Source organism: Anthonomus grandis, chromosome 9 (assembly GCF_022605725.1).
Source record: "Anthonomus grandis grandis chromosome 9, icAntGran1.3, whole genome shotgun sequence".
NCBI lineage: Eukaryota > Metazoa > Arthropoda > Insecta > Coleoptera > Curculionidae > Anthonomus > Anthonomus grandis.
In genome coordinates this window covers 29,706,162-29,725,462 of record NC_065554.1, presented here as the reverse complement: position 1 = coordinate 29,725,462, position 19,301 = coordinate 29,706,162, and the positions used below count along the sequence as shown (strand labels likewise).

Genomic DNA, 19,301 nt, shown 5'->3' with positions numbered 1-19,301 from the left:
GATTCCTGGGTCTCAGATACGTTTTCATGCCAAAAAGTGCATCAAAAGTCCATTATTTGGCATTCTACGGCATCTCACTTCTCTAATATGCTTTCAATAATTTTGAAATGTTACTTTTCATATGTAATTAAACCGATCACAGACGTGAACCATAAATTCATTGTGATCATCAATGATTCCTGAGTCTCATAAAGGTTTTCATGCCAAAAAGTGCATTAAAAGTCCAATATTTGGCATTCTACCGCATCTCACTTCTCTAATATGCTTTCAATAATTTTGAAATGTTACTTTTCATATGTAATTAAACCGATCACAGACGTGAACCATAAATTCATTGTGATCATCAATGATTCCTGAGTCTCATAAAGGTTTTCATGCCAAAAAGTGCATTAAAAGTCCAATATTTGGCATTCTACCGCATCTCACTTCTCTAATATGCTTTCAATAATTTTGAAATATTAATTTTCATATGTAATTAAACCGATCACAGACGTGAATCATAAATTCGTTGTGATCGTCAATGATTCCTGGGCCTCATAAAGGTTTTTATGCCAAAAAGTGCATCAAAAGTCCATTATTTGGCATTCTACCTCATCTCACCTCTTTAATACGCTTTCAATAATTTTGAAATGTTACTTTTCATATGTAATTAAACCGATCACAGACGTGAACCATAAATTCATTGTGATCATCAATGATTCCTGAGTCTCATAAAGGTTTTCATGCCAAAAAGTGCATTAAAAGTCCATTATTTGGCATTCTACCGCATCTCACTTCTCTAATATGCTTTCAATAATTTTGAAATGTTACTTTTCATATGTAATTAAACCGATCACAGACGTGAACCATAAATTCATTGTGATCATCAATGATTCCTGAGTCTCATAAAGGTTTTCATGCCAAAAAGTGCATTAAAAGTCCATTATTTGGCATTCTACCGCATCTCACTTCTCTAATATGCTTTCAATAATTTTGAAATGTTACTTTTCATATGTAATTAAACCGATCACAGACGTGAACCATAAATTCATTGTGATCATCAATGATTCCTGAGTCTCATAAAGGTTTTCATGCCAAAAAGTGCATCAAAAGTCCATTATTTGGCATTCTACGGCATCTCACTTCTCTAATATGCTTTCAATAATTTTGAAATGTTACTTTTCATATGTAATTAAACCGATCACAGACGTGAATCATAAATTCATTGTGATCGTCAATGATTCCTGGGTCTCAGATACGTTTTCATGCCAAAAAGTGCATTAAAAGTCCATTATTTGGCATTCTACCGCATCTCACTTCTCTAATATGCTTTCAATAATTTTGAAATATTAATTTTCATATGTAATTAAACCGATCACAGACGTGAACCATAAATTCATTGTGATGGTCAATGATTCCTGGGTCTCAGATAAGTTTTCATGCCAAAAAGTACATCAAAAGTCCATTATTTGGCATTCTACCTCATCTCACCTCTTTAATACGCTTTCAATAGTTTTGAAATGTTACTGTTCATATGTAATTGAACCGATCACAGACGTGAACCATAAATTCATTGTGATCGTCAATGATTCCTGAGCCTCAGATAGGTTTTCACGCCAAAAAGTGCATCAAAAGTCCATTATTTGGCATTCTACCTCATCTCACTTCTCTAATATGCTTTCAATAATTTTGAAATATTAATTTTCATATGTAATTAAACCGATCACAGACGTGAATCATAAATTCATTGTGATCGTCAATGATTCCTGGGTCTCAGATAAGTTTTCATGCCAAAAAGTACATCAAAAGTCCATTATTTGGCATTCTACCTCATCTCACCTCTTTAATACGCTTTCAATAGTTTTGAAAAAATGTTCATATGTAATTGAACCGATTACAGACGTGAACTAAGAAAGGAATATATCCGAAAAACCGGCCTAAAAGACGAGATTTTGCCTTTCCTAGGACCTATATCCTGGATGCAGTTTAAAAATAAGCGAAGAATTATTCTAAAATTACTATTTTCATAGGTAATTGGATAAACCGCAATAGAAAAACACAATTTTAGAATAATATGGAGGATATTAAAGAAATGAGATATATCCGAAAAACCGGCACATTTTGGCTCTCCTAGGAACTATATCCTCGAAGCACTGTAAAAATAAGCCAATATTTATTATAAAATGAGTGTTTTCGTACGTAATTGCATAAAATGCAATAGAAAAATACAGTTTTAGAATGATACCGAGGATATTAAAGAACTGAAAAAGGGATATGTTCGAAAAACCGGCCTTCAGCTTAACTTAAGCAGATAGATGCCATTCATACTGACTGTTTTAAAGCATTCGACCGGGTTATCATAAAGTTTTGTCTGAGAAGTTGCTGTCTGTGAGTTTTCATACTCAATTGTTTAATTGGTTCAAAAATTCGTTTCCTTTCTTTTAAGTTGTATAACATTTCATATTAGGGGCTTATTTCAAATGTAACTTTCCAAGATATTAACACCTTTCTTCAGATTTCTAGTGGGTCATGGTAATTTTAATAAATATTTACATAAATTAGGAATAAATGACTCATATATGTATAAGTAATTGTGACAACCAGTCAATTGATTTTCTTTGAATGTAAAAATGATATGGACGCAGTGATGTTTCTACATAATAAATTGAAAGAGCTTGGCTTGCTTCCCATGTGTCATACTTCACTTATGGCAAACGTAATTGCGGACGATAGAAAGGAGTCTATTTTCCTAAAATGTTTGAAATTGTCCAAAAGGAAAATATAACTTGAACGTATATGCACTAGTTAATAATTTTAGTTACTTGGAGATCCCTTTATTTTTTCCCTATTAATTATTTATCTATGCGAGCAAATGTCCTGCATTGGCTCCAGGACAAGAATCGTGTGACCCTGTCTAAGATCCCTAGTAATAATCTTCTTGCACTATTCCTTTTTTTATACTCTTTTCATTAGATACAATGGCATACTACCCAATAGTATAATTTTTTAAATACTATATTAGCAACCTGTTCTATTATGAATGAGTTCCTATATTGCCATACTACGGGCTTAGAGATCATGCCACTTTCAATGTTTATTTTCATAGATTTCACAGCCCTATTGCGCTTTATATGAGTTTTCTTAATAAGCACCCTAATATTGATATTAATAATTTCACTCATCAATCAGGTAAAAAGATGCCTTGCCTTGTGATAAGTTGTTGGCATGGTAATTGTGTTTTTTTGATTTTATATTGTATATGGTGTGTTTATAGACTTGTAACATTGAATGGAATTTTCCCGTATGTCCTATAAATAAATAAACTCACCATCTTTAAAGTTTCCTCGGGTCTCAGCAAATAAAACATCGACTGCAGATGACACTGGATGGCGCTACTGTTCTGCACCCCCGGCACCGGATTGACGTTGACGGCGCCGTTCTGCGTCGGCGCGCCGTCCGACGACTGGACGCCGTTCGTCTCGACGGCGACGACGACGACGCCGTCCACGACGTTCGGATGTCGCGTCTGCGCAGTGGCCTCCGCGTCGGGCAACACCAACGCGGTACCCTTGCCCGCGAAGTAGCATTCGTTGAGACTGCAAATAAATAATAAGAGAAAATTTTATCACGGTATTATATATATAATAAATAAACAAACAAGTTTGTTGGTTATGAGCCAGATGCAAAAGGACAAATAGGTAACGAAGAAATAATGAACTATAGCATTTATGTACAAATGCTGAACATGTGAAAGACTGGTGCCATCAACAAAGAATCAATCCAGTGATAAAACCCTTAAGTTGATTTTAGGAAATCCACAATGAGTAAAATTAATAAGGTTACAATTACTATACTAAATATAAATATCACAGCTTGCGTTTTTCTCCTGCTGATAGGAGAAGGTGAAATGTCTCTAAAATAGACTTATAAAATATCATGAATGCATGGATACTATTTCCCTTCACATACATATACCGCATGAAATTCATCTGTAGTTTTTCGATTTTATTGCTGTCTGTGACTGTAGCCAGTTGGCGAGCAAATACTTTCTCAAGATGCGGCCTTACAAGAGTGAAACTAATTCGTTCCTATACTAAAAATTACAAACTCTCTAGCAATTACATTGACCTTTCGAGAGAAAAAACGACACTCTTCCCACCATTAACAAGCATTTTATTGTTCTTGAACCAGTTCAGAGCCAAATTCAAGTCCTGAAGCAAAGCTACATCACTGTTTAGAGTTACAGGTCTAGGTCATCTGCATCATCATTCAGCCAATAGAGTGTCTCAGACTTCCAGGAAATCCTTGATGAATACTCCCGATGTAGCAAGTTACATGTCAGACAAGACATAACCAACTTTTACTCTTTGACTTCGATTTGATAAGCATCAATAATCTACCAAGGAAGCCTGATCTTTCCAGTTTTTGCACTACTACGACTTTTTCGAATGCGTTTTCACAATCAGTATCAAGCTGTTGTTTATTCAAAATTGTAACATTGCCATAAAGAAAACCATGCCGAAATTCTGAGATCTCCTCAGAGAGATGTGATAATATTGGTTTCTCTGTATCAAACACAGCTTGAATATTATGGAAGTTCTCCAAAAAAAAAAATCCAACATATACGGGCAGTGGTGCCATAAAAGGAACCTTATATAAACGGTTTCGTTTTGAACGTTTCCCGATATGGTTTTTCGAATTTCGGGTTTGAGTGTCACCTAAATCACGTTTGGTTGACCCAAAGAGGATGACGACGACGATGGCCGGCCCTGCGAAGTGTTACGACCGTAATAAAAAAAACCGTCGTTGGTTTTAAAGCCAGTCAGTCGTAAAACGAACTATAAAATAAGTTGATGGTGGTTATGGATTTTCGGAGAGCCGAGGTGACTTTCTTTAATTTTTAATAACTTTGGGAAACCCGATCAGCTGAAATATTTCGTTACGGTAACAACTTTTCTTTATGCATGGTGCTGCTCCATCTCACCAAAGCATATTGGCTTAATAGGATAGGACCGGAATTTTGGGCCACATAGATTACCTGACCTAAACAGTCTAGATTTTTACTTGTGGGGACAACCAAAAACATTAATTTATTATACACCAATCGTGACTGATGTGAAATTGAATTATTGACTAATGTGAAACTATACGAAACACTTATGGAAGAGTTGGCAGAGAGGCGAGAGATGGTCGTATATTTTTTTTTAATTATGTAATAGTATTGTATTTAATTTTTATTGCTTTTTGTTTACTTTGTTACACTATCTTTGTTGCTATTATAAAATTATTTGTTTTTTTTTTGTTAATGTTACCGCCTAGAAGAATAATTGTAATAATTTAATATAAAGAAAAATAATAGAATAGAGTCATATACCATTTTAGATAGCAAAAAGAGACGTTCGTCAACTGCTTAAATTATTTTTTTATACCAAGCAGTTGATCATTGATGCACATCAACTGTCTGGAAGAATTTAATTTCTATTCCAGGCAATTGATGATGTTAATTTTTTAATCTTCATAGAAAGTATATTTGTACAAAAATAGCTTGTACTGTCTGGAAGTAATATTGATTTTATTCCAGGCATTTGATCGCGACAATATAGCAACTGTCTGGGTGAATTTAATTTTTATTCCAGGCAAGTCTACAATTGCAATTTTTGTAATAAATTTTATCATTGTAGCTCTCTAGATTCACTATTAAATAATTTTCAGCCAAGATCCTAAGATTTCTATGCAATCATTTTATTAGGGCAATCAATGGTCCAATTCTCAAGGCTCTAACCCCCTTAGTTCATTAGATAAAGGTCACTAAGTCCTTGAATTTTTTTTATTTATCATTGAAACTCTACAGATTCAGTATCGATCTTAAAATATGTAGCAAATCATTTAATTGAAGCAATTAGTGGTTTAATTTCCAAGTTTCTAACCATCCTGGTTTGTTATATACAAGCCACTTAGATTTTTTAAAACTATTTCATTGAAACTCGATGAATTCAATATTAAATCTTTTTAAGACAAAATCCACTGAAATAGGTATCCAATCATTTTATTAGATCAATCAATGGTCCAATTCTTAAGTGTGATAAATTCAATTGTCATTTGAACATAACTCAAGTCTATTGATAAAAATTTCATCACAACACCCCTTCTAAATTTACTATTAAAATTTCTTTCCCTTATCAGTATTTACACAAAAACATTTAGATTTTAAGATTAGAGCTAATGCAACTACTAATTATTTACTACGTCTTACAGGGAAATTTTCCAGGTAAAAGCCCAAAATGGCTTTTTAAGATGTCTTAACAAAATTAATAAAAGATTAGTTGGCTTTTAAGTGCATTAAGGGGTCAACTCGTTAAATTTGTTATCATTGTTTTGAAGGCAAATTTATGGCTGTTACTCTTAAATGTAAAAAAAAACATATACATTTGAAGATTTATATAGAACAGAAAGTGGAATTATGAAGGAGAGATCAATAGTTTTTCCTCCAGTTTTGTCAATATAGATCATTTGAGAGCTTTTTTCTGTTAATTGCTTCAACCTGAGGATACCAATACCAATCTGATTGTGCATATAAATTACGAGGTTATATAAGTTTTTTCTTAAGATTTCATATATTGCCAATTCTATTGATATTGATTTGCATGTAGGTTATTATATATCTACGATTATTTTACAGTAAAAATAACAAATCCCTGAAAAATGGCAAACAAAATGTTACATTAAATTTATAATCTAACTGCTGATAATAAATAAATTTGTTGAAAATTGGCATTAGATTTTAGAATTAAAAATGTGGCTATGGCCTAAATTGCCACCTTATGGCACTCGAGTGTATACAATACAAGCCTTGAAGCTCTACTTAGACTGCGCCTAAATTTTGTCGGTAGATTTTTGTTTTCTTTAGCTTTAAATTGCTACTTTAAGGGGAATCGATATCATACAATTTACCTCGCGATGCATACAATTTACGGCTTTAAGTCCTTTTCCTTAAATTTCTTTTTTTTTACCATCACTTGGTATATTTTATAATTTATATTTTACTACTTTATTGAGTTATAATTATTTTCGTTCATCTTGTTAAACTATATTTTGAGTATCATGCTTTATTGGCAAAAATGTATATGTTTTTTAAACAATAGAGCACTTTTTGACTTTGACTATACTTGATCGTTAAGAAAAAAAAAAACAAAATAAAAGACACTTTTAAAATGTCAGCACATTACCTGCCGACATTGACGGCAAACTCCGAGGACACTTTAAAATAGTTGGGAATGGTGAATAGAAAACTGACAATCTCCCAAGGGACTCCCAAACTACTCGCGCCAACACCACCGCCGTCCTGGACCGCCAGCTTTAAAGTTCCGGTATGAAATTGGCCATAAACAATAAAACTTCATATTATTCTATTATAATCTGAATCGACACCGCGGAATACGAGAAAATTACGGAATACGTTAAAAATGCTCGACCGTATCGAAAGCCGCAAACAAATCACGAATGACGACGAGAACGAGCGAATCGGTCGGTTCTTGTGTGTGACGCGTCGCTCCGTTCGATTTGTACTGAACTGGCTGAGCTGGTGTAAATTCAATGTTAAAACACACTCAAAACAGAAATGACCAGTTTCGTTGTTGTAGTATGTAGTCCGTAGTCCGGGTGAATGAGAGGTTTCGGGTTAGAATTCGTGTCTCTCTAGTGTGTAGAAATAAGCGCAAAAATTGATGCAAGGATGAACTATAAGCAAAGGGAGTCAATTTTTTAAGTTGTTTGACACAAACGTCCATCCTGAACGATGCTTAAATCATCTGGGTATCGTCCATGATTTCCGTTCTCATTTGACTCTCGACTTGATATCGTCCATTTCTGCATAATGCAGCAGGTGCAGGAACTAATGTCCTTGATGCAGATTTCTGGCCAAATGGAGTACTAGTATATAAAATTTTAAACCTCAAAAAGATAGGACCTCAAAGGAAGCTCCTGGAGGAGAAGAACATGTAGACTACGTCGCAGATCAAATAATTTTCAATATCAAGGTTCGGCCACTCGGGGTCAAGATTTTACAACTAGAATCATTATCATTAAGATAAGGACTTGGATGTCATCTGCGTTAGTGGTTATAATATTGTAAATTTCTCAACCAAAAAAGAAACAATAGGAGGTGGAACTACAATAATAGAAATGGTTTGATAGTTTCTGCAAAAAAATTTAATATACCTAGATATTGTAGAAAAATCTATAGTAAATGTGTATGTTTGAGCAATCTATAGGTTTACTTCAGGCCATTTTGACACCTTTTCAGAAAACTTGGATTCAAGTCTTGTTATTCTTGGCAGGTGACTTTAATCTGCACTTTCGCATACAAGAGCACACGGCACAGAAGATGCTTAACATCATGAGTGGTTATGGCATGCAGGGGGCAATAATGGTACCAACGATAGAGGAGGCATGCTTGGATAATATTTTTGTACATTTGACATTTTTAATGTAATTGACCCTGATGTATCAGATCATCTAGCACAAATTGAGAGACTGACTCTTGTCTAAGCCAGATCCACCGTTAAGAAGGATATCTCGACCAATTACACATAGAGGGCTGCATGGGTTTTATAGTGCTATCTCTGCAGTAGCATGGAATATAATAAGGGTACTGAATCACATAACCTTACTTCAGATGAATTCAATGTATATGATGTAATAATACTGTTGTCCAACGCATTCCTGAGCATGCTCAGAAATAGATCTTTTGTTGATTCTTAGCACTCTAAATATTAAAGGAAGTTAGTTTTAACACAGGGATGTCGTAAATTAACTTAAAAATAAAAAAGCAGCAGGCACATATATGGCTTTAATGTAAAAATATTTAATTCTATTAAAGATTTAATTGTAATTTTTTTAACAAAAATCATAAATGCCTGTATTAAAGAAAGCTGCTTTCCAGATTGCATAAAAGAGCCTTTAGTGGTTCCCCTGTTTAAGAAGGGAAATCCAAGATGAGGCTGAGAATTATAGATCCATTTCTCTTCTTCCGACCATGTCCAAAGTTTTAAAAAAGTATCTGACAGATCAAATGATTCACAGTATTTCGAGGAACATTGGGTTCAGGAAGGAAGGACAAAAGCACAACACTGGGCATACTAAATATAACGGATGCTTTTAATGAGCAATTTTATGATGCGGTCTCGTTCTGTGATCACCCTCTTTTAGGGAAGCTTCGGTCGTAACTTTATTAATAATAGTATTAAATTTCTAGAATCATACTTGACAGACAGGTACCAAAGGGTCCGGTACAGGGGTGTGTCTCACAGGCCTGAATTCTGGGTTCAATTTTATTTAGTGATTTGCCACTAAATGTAAAATATACACTCTTTGCCGATGATGATGACCACTACAATCTCGATTACTGGTGGAAGACTCTCTATTGGGTTCCCTCAAAGCGTAGAAGGTGGCAAAAAAATGGTTCATTTTTAATAAACTAATGTTGAATGGTTTTTTTCTCTGAGCAGCGTTGATGGCCTTAATGATCAGTATTCCAGATTAAATTCCTTGATGTTTTTATGGAAGGTACAATGGGATCTGCACATCGAGTGGGTAGCCTTGAAACTTCTTTATCTCCTTCATCGTCTGCCAGATAATCTATCCCAGGCAGTCTTAAAAAATGCCTATTTTGCAACTTTTCATGCGCAAATGTCACGTGCCATTTAATTTGGGGTCATGCTCCCTGTGCTCAAGGTCTTTTTAGTTTCCAGAGAAAGGTAGTTAGGATCTTGAGTAGACTGGAGAAGATTGTAGATCTGCATTTAGAAGTTTAGGAATACTAACTCTATAGCCTGGGATGCCTGCTCTATCTCAGAAAGAACTTCGAGCAACTTCTCGAGGTAACTATTTATATTTCCATATTTATTGAAAAACATATCGTATTACATAAGGTTTGTTGATTTACACAGAGAACGGGAATTTATTTGGTCATACATCGAGAGAACCATGAAGTGTTCCAATATCATCCCAAGTAATAATTCTAGAGTCCAAGAATCACGGTTGATATGCGAAGTGATGACTCACTACAAAGTCAGATATCTCAAAAACGAGTAGAGCTATTTAGGTGAAACTTAAAGCATACTATTTAGAAACGTATACTGAACAATAAATTTGCCTCTCATGGTCAATTACATATAATCACCAAACCAGAAATAAAAATGACTTGATGCCGACTTTCTGGCGTGTGAAGAGGTGTCCGAATGGTCCAGGTTCCTGGGCGATAAAATATTTTAATTCCTTGCCAAATGAAATAAAAACTCTAAGAAAGAAATAGGTTTAAGGAAAACAACGCTTTTTTGATAAATAATGTCTTCAATAAGGAATTTGTTGTGTATAAGGTGTATGTGTGTGAGTAGCAAGTGGACCTATTTTAAAATTTAAAAGTGTAATAGGTGTAACTTTAACATTTTCTCTTTTTTTATTAAAGTAAACATGTTTTTAAGGTCTTAACTTATTTTTGTACTAAATTATTGACGTATGTACTACGTATACATTACTATTGTAGTTACTACCATGAATAAATAATTTAAATTTGAATGCATTCATATTTGGTCTAAAATGCGTTATAAAATTAACATGTACAGGGTGTCCTAAATTCGAGGGTAACCATTGGGATCTCGGAAACCGTAAGAGTTACAGGGTCGGTTAAATGGAGGCAAAGTTGCGCAATTTGGAGCTTAACAAAATGACGTTTAAACAATTTTAAAATTCCGGATACTTGAAAATTGTCAAAATCGTTTTTACCTTCTACCGACTTTATTTAAAGTGACATCTAAAAACAGTTTTTCATTGCCACTTCTTATGTCCTACAACATGACGCAAAAAAAAAAAATTTATCCGACGTTTCGTTTTTTTTCGATCATCATCAACTTTATTTTTTCTTATGGGCGCCATATTGGATTGTCTCATTTTTAAAAAGTATTTTTATTTGCCTTTAAAATGAGGTATCGCACTTGCATTATTCCTTCTAGTACTTCCCATAAGATTTCCGAGATCCCAATGGTCACCCTCGAATTTGAGACACCCTGTACAAAATATCCGTAAGTGTTACTGGTGGATGAAGATTTTAGGCACAAAATGCTCATATCTCTTAAAATAATGAAGCTAGAGAGTTGAAAATTCGAACAGCATTTCTTCTAATAAAATCATTGCACACCTATTTCAGCGTTTTTTGCAACAAAGATATTTGCCCTGGAAGTTGAAAAAAAATTATTTTGAAAAAAAATTGAAGATTTTAGGTACGAAATGCTCACATCTCTAAAAATAATAAAGCTAGAGAGTTAAAAATTTAAACAGCACTTCCTCTAATAAAATCATTGGACACCTATTTTAGCGTTTTTTCCAAAAATGTTTTGTAATGAAGATATTGGCTTTGGAAGCTAAAAAAAGTTTTTGTTAAAGAAAATTGAAGATTTTAGGCACAAAATGCTCATATCTCTAAAAATAATGAAGATAGGAAGTTGAAAATTTGAACAGCATTTCTTCTAGAAAAATAATTGGACACCTATTTCAGCGTTTTTTCCTAAATTTTTTTGCAACAAAGATTTTTGCTTTGGAATCTAAAAAAAAATTATTTCCAACAAAATTGAAGATTTTGGGTACAAAATGCTCATTTCTCTAAAAATAAGGAAGCTAGAGAGTTGAAAAATCGAACAGCACTTCCTCTAATAGAATCATTGGACACCTGTTTCAGCGTTTCTTCTAAAAAATATTTCCAACGAAGATATTCGCATTGGAAGTTAAGTGAACTAAAAAAATTAACAAAAGTTATTAAAAACACTGAAATTACCTTAAAATTACATTTTATGCTAATTACACACGCAAAGCAAGTACATAAAATGATAATTTTCAAAATAAGAAAACACGAAAATACTAAAATGTATATATCGTTGTTTTTCTAACTGGTAACGACCCCCCCATCGTATTCCCCAAAAGCGAAATTGTCGAAAAAGTATGTGGGCGCGTGTTCTTTTGTGTATATTTTAAAAGTTGGCAAAAGTTCGAGGCACGTGGGTTGGAAAACGTTGAATTTTTCGAGAGGGTGATAATGCGAACTCTGAGGGTGAAAGTTATTAATTTTTTTTTTGAGCAAAAAATACCAATTTTATCGTTTGGAGAATGCTAATTTTTTGTTTTGTGACAAAAAAAAAACAAATTTATTAAATAAAAAGAAGGAGATTGAGTTTGCAACTTTATTCTTTCTATATAATAACGAAAAAATTCATGAAATATCAATTTAATTGCTAGAAGAAAAAACGGTTTATCAGTAATCCAACAAGGAATTTTCCAAAAAAAGCTCGTTTTTGGATTTTAATTGATTGTAATTTTCTCTTAAGTTTAGTAGTAAATTGCGCTTTAAGAGGTGATCTGATCTTCCATGGATCTCAATTTTTCTTCCAACCTCACTATGCAACCACATTTTACACTAGTGCAATATGTCCCAACTAATTGATTCATTTAACCACTCAAGGACTGTATTTTACAGATTTAAACGAGAGACAACAGCAACAACAGACCGCCTTATGGGAGCTAATAAAAACCGAAGTGGCCTACATAAAAACCCTAAAAGTCGTTACAGATGTAAGTATAAAATAATGGTTGAACTCGCCTCATTTAACCTCTCACAGTTGTTCCTGGGATGCCTGCGGGACCTCCAGTTAAAAAACCTCTTTAAAGAAATCGACACCGAAAAACTGTTCTCAAACATCACAGAAATCTTGGGGGCCAACGTGATTTTCTGGAGAAACACTTTGTTTCCTCTAGTGAGGGATATGAGGAAATACAGGAGGCCCACCTGTCTGGAGCATATGCTCGAAGGGTTCGCGAAATTACACGAGACCTTTCAGCCGTATTTTAAATACTGCGCCGAGCAGTCGAGGTAATAAACGTTCGAAAACAATCTCGATAATGATAGTTCGGAAGGGAAATTCGGGAAAATTAAATGTTCACTTTTGTCTCTTTCAGATGTCTAGAAGTGGACTTTTTACCCTCATCTGATATCGCTCGATTCTATGTGTTTTATTCTACAAATTTACTGGACTAACAAAACCAACCGTCTTGTCGGTTATTAACGTTGAAATTTTTCGCGTGTAACTCGAGGCCGTGGGTGGGAACCATCGGCAGACGAAACGCGGGATTTTCGGATTTTCGCGATCGGTTGCCAACTTATCGGGAATTTCGGGAAAAGCCGGGTTAAATGGGAAACTCGGCGACCCGAAGGTTGGTCAAGGACAGGAAAAATTCGGGTCTCGAAACGAGAGCACACCGTGAGATAAACGCTATTGTTTATTGTTTTTAACTGGTTCACAGGCGAAATTTGGTAGTAGACAATGATAATGGGGCGATTGGATTAAGGTTTAAACGTTTATTTTTGTAGGAAATTTTCAAAAAGGATCTAATGGATTACAAATGCGTTGTATTGTATGATCATTGAACTTTTAATTTAAAAAAAAAGAACATTCTGAAAAGTAACACAAGCCTCACAGTAATAACTTTGTATAATGTCCTTAGATTTGGAAACAATTTGTGAAAAAACAAGGCCTCAGTCATGATAATTTCCCTAATTTTTTCCATATTCTTGGCACTCTGGATACAAACGAGGTCATCTGAAAAACCGACTTTTAATTTGTTGATACAGAATAAAAATATTGAAAAGTTTAATTTCAGTTCTATCAGTCTGAGATTAAAGAATAAGAAAGTTGATTTCCATAGGCCAATATCAGACTACAGGGTCTTAAAGATCTGTCAGTATTTAAGCGGCTGATTCTCTGACTTATTTTAACAAAAAAATTTTTTATGGATGCATGTCGTAACTTAGGTTTAAAAACAAATCAGTTCTTTAATAATAACTGAGATAATATTGTATTTTATGAAGTTTGATACTTCTATGTGTCAAGAAACATTTTCTGATGTGTAAAAAAAAATTTCTCTACCGGAGGAATCCGTTTTATATTGAGTGTTTTTGAAAAAAAAAACGACCTCACTGCTTTCTCTGAAAATTAAAATTATGATTCAAATTCTCACTAGCTTTTGAGCAAATTGGGAGTTTGAACCTGTAAAATGTCTTTTACAGGTTCTAACTAATAAATAAATATTTCATGTATTTGAAATTTTATTTAGATTTTCTTTTTATTTCCAGGGAAACTCTTAAATTAGTGATGGTTGAATTTTAAACTTTACTTTGTTTTTTTTTAACTGGAAAGAATCTTTCTTTTTTGAGACTTTTATTCTGGGAAAAAAGAATTTCTAGACAATTGAGTTTAAAATAGAGAATATATTTTTGTTTTAATTATTTAAAAAGTATGTTTTGTTTTTCGATTTAAATTCACTGAGTCAATATTTTTATTTCAAGGCAAACCATTTATTGATAGGTTAAACTGCAATTTTTCCAGGCAGTTCAGAAAATGAATAATTTAATAACCCGAGGATTTTTTTTGTGTAATTTGTCCCAATTTTTCCATACACTTGCCACTCTGAATCCAAAAAAACCATCCAAAAGATTAATTTTTTATCGTTGATATAAATGAAAAAAAGTGGATAAACTCAATTTGCATTTTTTTAGGAGAAAGATATCATATATAGACTTATAATAAAATAATGTTTCTTCTTCATGACTGGATAGAGTAGGCCCGAAAAAACCGTAATTTAGGAATGACACATTGCTAAAAAAAGGGAAAAGTGCAAATGAAGAAAAAAATATATTTTTTTAGTATTTGAATCCCTTTGAATACGCACTTAATATTTTTTTTAATTTAAGTTTTCCATTTTAAGTGAAAAAGAAAACACTAATGTTAATACGTTTTTCCCAGGCAAGCCATTAATTAACCCTTTCAGGACCAGTGGTTAGCTGAGCTAACCACAATTTATTAAATTTTTACATAAAGGTCATAGTATGTTGCCTAAGTAGTATATTATATGAAAATATTACATGCATGCTCTAGATGGCAATAAATTCGGATTTTATTTCGATATTTGGTTAGTGTGAAAGGATTGTTTTGTTTTGGTGTAAACAAGTGCATTTGCTTCACGTTTTGAAATGGTTTTGATAAAAAATGGCAGGTAAAAACATATTTTCTTTATAATTATTTGTTTTGATAGTTATCATCAATTTGTTATGCCCATTACTTTTATTTTTGTAAAACAAATGTGTGGTATCCCGGTCTAACCACCAGGCGTCAGTAAATCTGAGAGGTATCAGAAAAGTTTAAGATTATTGGTTTACAGGAAATTTACGAATGGTTTGAAATCAAGACTTTGACTTTAATAGTCTCAGGCGGTTCTTGGTGATTTCCAAATCTAATAGGAGTTGAAATATACATTTGCTATGGTATATTATGATATATATTGGAGGATTTTTAATTTCTTTTTTTTTTCAGGTCCGTCCAAAATTACTTGGAGGTTGGAAGAATTAGATAATCTACCTCCTGGCAATTTTGAAAATTTAATCAGTAGCATACCATCTGATAACGAATCAGAGGTGTCTTCCGTTACCGAAGATGATATTTGTGACGGTGAGGACATTTTGGATATTATGGCAATGGACGTTGATATATTAGAAGATGTCGAGGAACAGCAAGATATACCTGCAGCTGTAGTTATACCGAACTATGAATGAGAATCTGAGATGAGGTTTCTTTGGCGCAATTACAGTTACAGCTTAGAAATACTACAATACAGTGGACAAAACAGACAACATTTTGTACACAGGTTGACCCATTTACTGAAAATACTGGACCCGTTATACCACAAGATCTAGAAAGTCCTACTGATATTTTTTTGCATTTGTTTACGTTGGATCTGATCGAAAAAAATGTATTTGAACCTAATCTCTATGCCGTTCAAAAACAAGGTGGCAATTGTAGTTCATTTTTGCCAACAACTTCAGCTGAAATAAAAGTGTTCCTTGGTCTCAATCCTCTGATGGGATTAAAACCTATACCCAGCTATCGTGATCATTGGTCGTCCAGAATTGAACTTAGAGAGGATTATATACAGGGTGATTCAAAAGTAAGCGGCATCCTTTCAGGGGCGTAATCCTTGTATGAAAATAAGGCAAAAAGTTCATATTAATATGGGTCCGAAATTGCTTCCTAAGGGAGCTACGCCCCTTTGAATAGGACCCCTTGAAGACAATTTTTTCTCTATAACTTTAAAACCCTTTAGACTTAAATTTTGAAAATTGGTGTACTGCATAAACATTTCGTTGTGAATAAGATTCTAAATTCAAATTTTTTAAATTTTATTCAGGTGCGTCACATGCGGGGGTTGGTAAGGGTAAAAACATCCCTTTTTCTTTTACTCTTTAGGTTATTGTGATTTTGTTTGAAAATTATAAAATTTTAGAGTCTTATACGTAAAAAAGGTACTCTTAGTTCAATTCGATAGAGCGTACCATTTACGAGAAAATCGACTTAGGAAAATTTTCTGTTTGCGTATGTTTAATACATAATAAAATTACTGGATACGCATTTAAAACGAAGTTGGCGGTTGAAAATGTTCAAAGAAATGTTCCTATTTAATTTTACAAAAAAATTGTTGTCAAAATTTAACCGTTTTTTAATGAAGAATTTCCTTCAACTGCCTGGAATCAAAAATATTTTAAATTAAAAAATGAAAGAGAAAAATCTTAATAAAAAGCTTCAATTGTTCGATTTTGTATTGAGTGCAAGACGCATAGGACCGCCACTGGTATAAAAAATATTTGTCACACATGTCATTATAAAATTCTTGGACATTTTACTTGGACTTATTAAAGACATTATTTCAATTGCCTGGAAAAGAAAAATATTTATTGTTGTCCAAGGGTCCTCTTAAATAAAAATAAAAAAATGCCTAAATAATAATAGGGGAAAAGCACAAATGAAGAAATCTTTCAAACAAAAGTCAAACATTGTTGAAATAATTCATACAGATTTATCCACATTTTAATGTCAATTTTTATCACAAGAAACTTTACTCCCTTTTTAGCCTCCTCCGAACTTTTTTTTTAACCCTCTAAAACCTTATTATATTAAATTTTTTATACTTTTAATGACCAATAAATTCGTGAAGGCCATAACAGCAGCAACGTTCACATTATCATGCAAATTGGGTGCAAAAGTTTTGACCGGAGGCAATTTATCGACTTCTGGTTTTACCCTACATGACGTCCCCATACTTTGTTGAAGAATAAATAGCTCTACACTTCTCACGCGAATCTTTTTATGTTTAATCAATAAATCTTGGGGTGATGCTGTCACACCTCCCGGAACCTCTTTTTTTTAGTGACGTCTTTTGTGAAAAAGACCCGGAAAACGACCTTGGTGGGTCGGTCGTCACAATAAAACCGAACTGTACTCGTATATGTATGTGGTCGCGAAATGTACACGAGATGGAATTTTAATGCAGAATGCAGAATTTTGATTTGATAACGAATGAACCCCTAGTTTCCTTACTTAATTACCATGCAAATACATGTCTGCAGCAAGTTACGGTTACTAAGAACTTAAAAATTCAGTGTTTCTCAATCGTATTCCAAAGGCACAAAAATTACTGTTAGAATCAATTTCCATCATCAATCCTTAATCAGGTTCTGAGCTGATATAATTCTCCTGCATGAATGACGTTCAGAGATTTCATCATATGTAGTTATGGAGGTCTTCAATATCAGCAATCAAAATTTATTAGAGAATTTAAAATCGGTTGAAAATTGTGCTTTTTCGTCTCTAAATTCTCCCATTCTACGACAGATAATAAGAGATTTTCATAGATACGTCAATGATAACGAAGAGATGCTCTTAACAATGTCGAATTAAGAGGGCGATATAAAAATAAAAATTGAAATTTTTCACTTTCTTTCACTTTTTCTTTGTTTTTCTGGCCCGCTTAACTACAGTGGAAAATTATTCCAAAATTCCCACTCAATTTTGGTAAACTAAGCAATTTATCAAGGACCAAATTAACAAACAACATTTTGAAATTTTCGGGTTAAAACTAGGCCGAGCATTAACCCCTTAAGCTTAAAAAAAATAATATTTTACCGTCAAGCGCAAATGACAGGTTTCCCATCGCAAGGCTGTTGCATTACTACCTCGAGCCTTCGTATTATTATTCGAACAATGATCGCGTGCACCGCCGTATAATACCTCATTACCTATTTAAAAATACGGCTAGTCGCCGATTTAAGGCCTACACATGCGACTCGAGTAGGACAATAACCCTTTGGGTAACCCCCGCATTAATTGTTTGTCGAGGCAACCACTTCTATTTCATTATTTATTGGAAAACTTATTGTATCACGTAAGATTTATATGGAGACCAGGAATTTATTTGAGAGAACCATGATGTGTTACACTATCGGCACTTTAGGACAAAAACCGAAAAGTATTGGCATGAAATATAAATTAAAATATTCAATAACATATTTACGATCATAAAAAGATTCCAAAAAAACACACTTGGTATCTATTTAAAATGACGACTCACTTCAAAATTAGAAAACTCAGAAACTGGTAAAGTCATTCCGATGAAACAAAAAGCATAATATTCACAAAAGTATATTGAATAAATGTTGGCTTAGGTCTAAATCAATCCAAGCTATAATTATGGAAATATACAACTTTTTGCAGAATGAGGTACGAGGTACAAGTTTGGAATTCAAAGTGACGACTCACTTCAAACCCAGAAATCTCAAAAAAATAGTAAAGCTATTTTTACAAATCAAGAAGCATAATATCCAGAAAAGTATACTAAACAAATGTTGTCTTAGGTCTAGACCAATCCAAGATCAATTATCGGAAATATTTAATCCTTTATGAAGTGGCGTTCAAGGAGCATGTTTGATAATTAAAGTGATGACTCACTTCAAAGTCAGAAATCTCAAAAAATAGTAAAGCTATTTTTACAAATCAAGAAGCATAATATCCAGAAAAGTATACTAAACAAATGTTGTCTTAGGTCTAAACCAATCCAAGACAAATTATCGGAAATATTTAATCTTTTATGAAGTGGCGTTCGAGGAGCATGTTTGATAATTAAAGTGATGACTCACTTCAAAGTCAGAAATCTCAAAAAATAGTAAAGCTGTTTTTACAAATCAAGAAGCATAATATCCAGAAAAGTATACTAAACAAATGTTGTCTTAGGTCTAGACCAATCCAAGATCAATTATCGGAAATATTTATTCCTTTATGAAGTGGCGTTCGAGGAGCATGTTTGGTAATCAAAGTGATGACCCACTTCAAAGTCAGAAATCTCAAAAAATAGTAAAGCTATTTTTACAAATCAAGAAGCATAATATCCAGAAA

The 19,301-nt window shown here is 33.4% G+C and overlaps 1 protein-coding gene across 2 annotated transcripts in view; it reads right to left on the bottom strand.

Annotated features, from left to right (window-relative positions):
* The window catches only part of LOC126740807 (protein phosphatase Slingshot), a 200,221-nt gene that overhangs the window by 76,845 nt on the left and 104,075 nt on the right, over positions 1-19,301 (bottom strand). Inside the window, exons 1-2 of one of the 2 annotated variants that reach the window (XM_050446989.1) lie at positions 7,206-7,363; positions 3,308-3,575 (exon numbers count right to left, since the gene is read on the bottom strand). In XM_050446989.1, the coding sequence (XP_050302946.1) occupies positions 3,308-3,346 (39 nt within the window). In that variant the 5' untranslated portion in view covers positions 3,347-3,575; positions 7,206-7,363. Of the gene's footprint in view, positions 1-3,307; positions 3,576-7,205; positions 7,364-19,301 lie in introns of those variants that run through there. The other variant, XM_050446988.1, reaches the window with a different exon arrangement.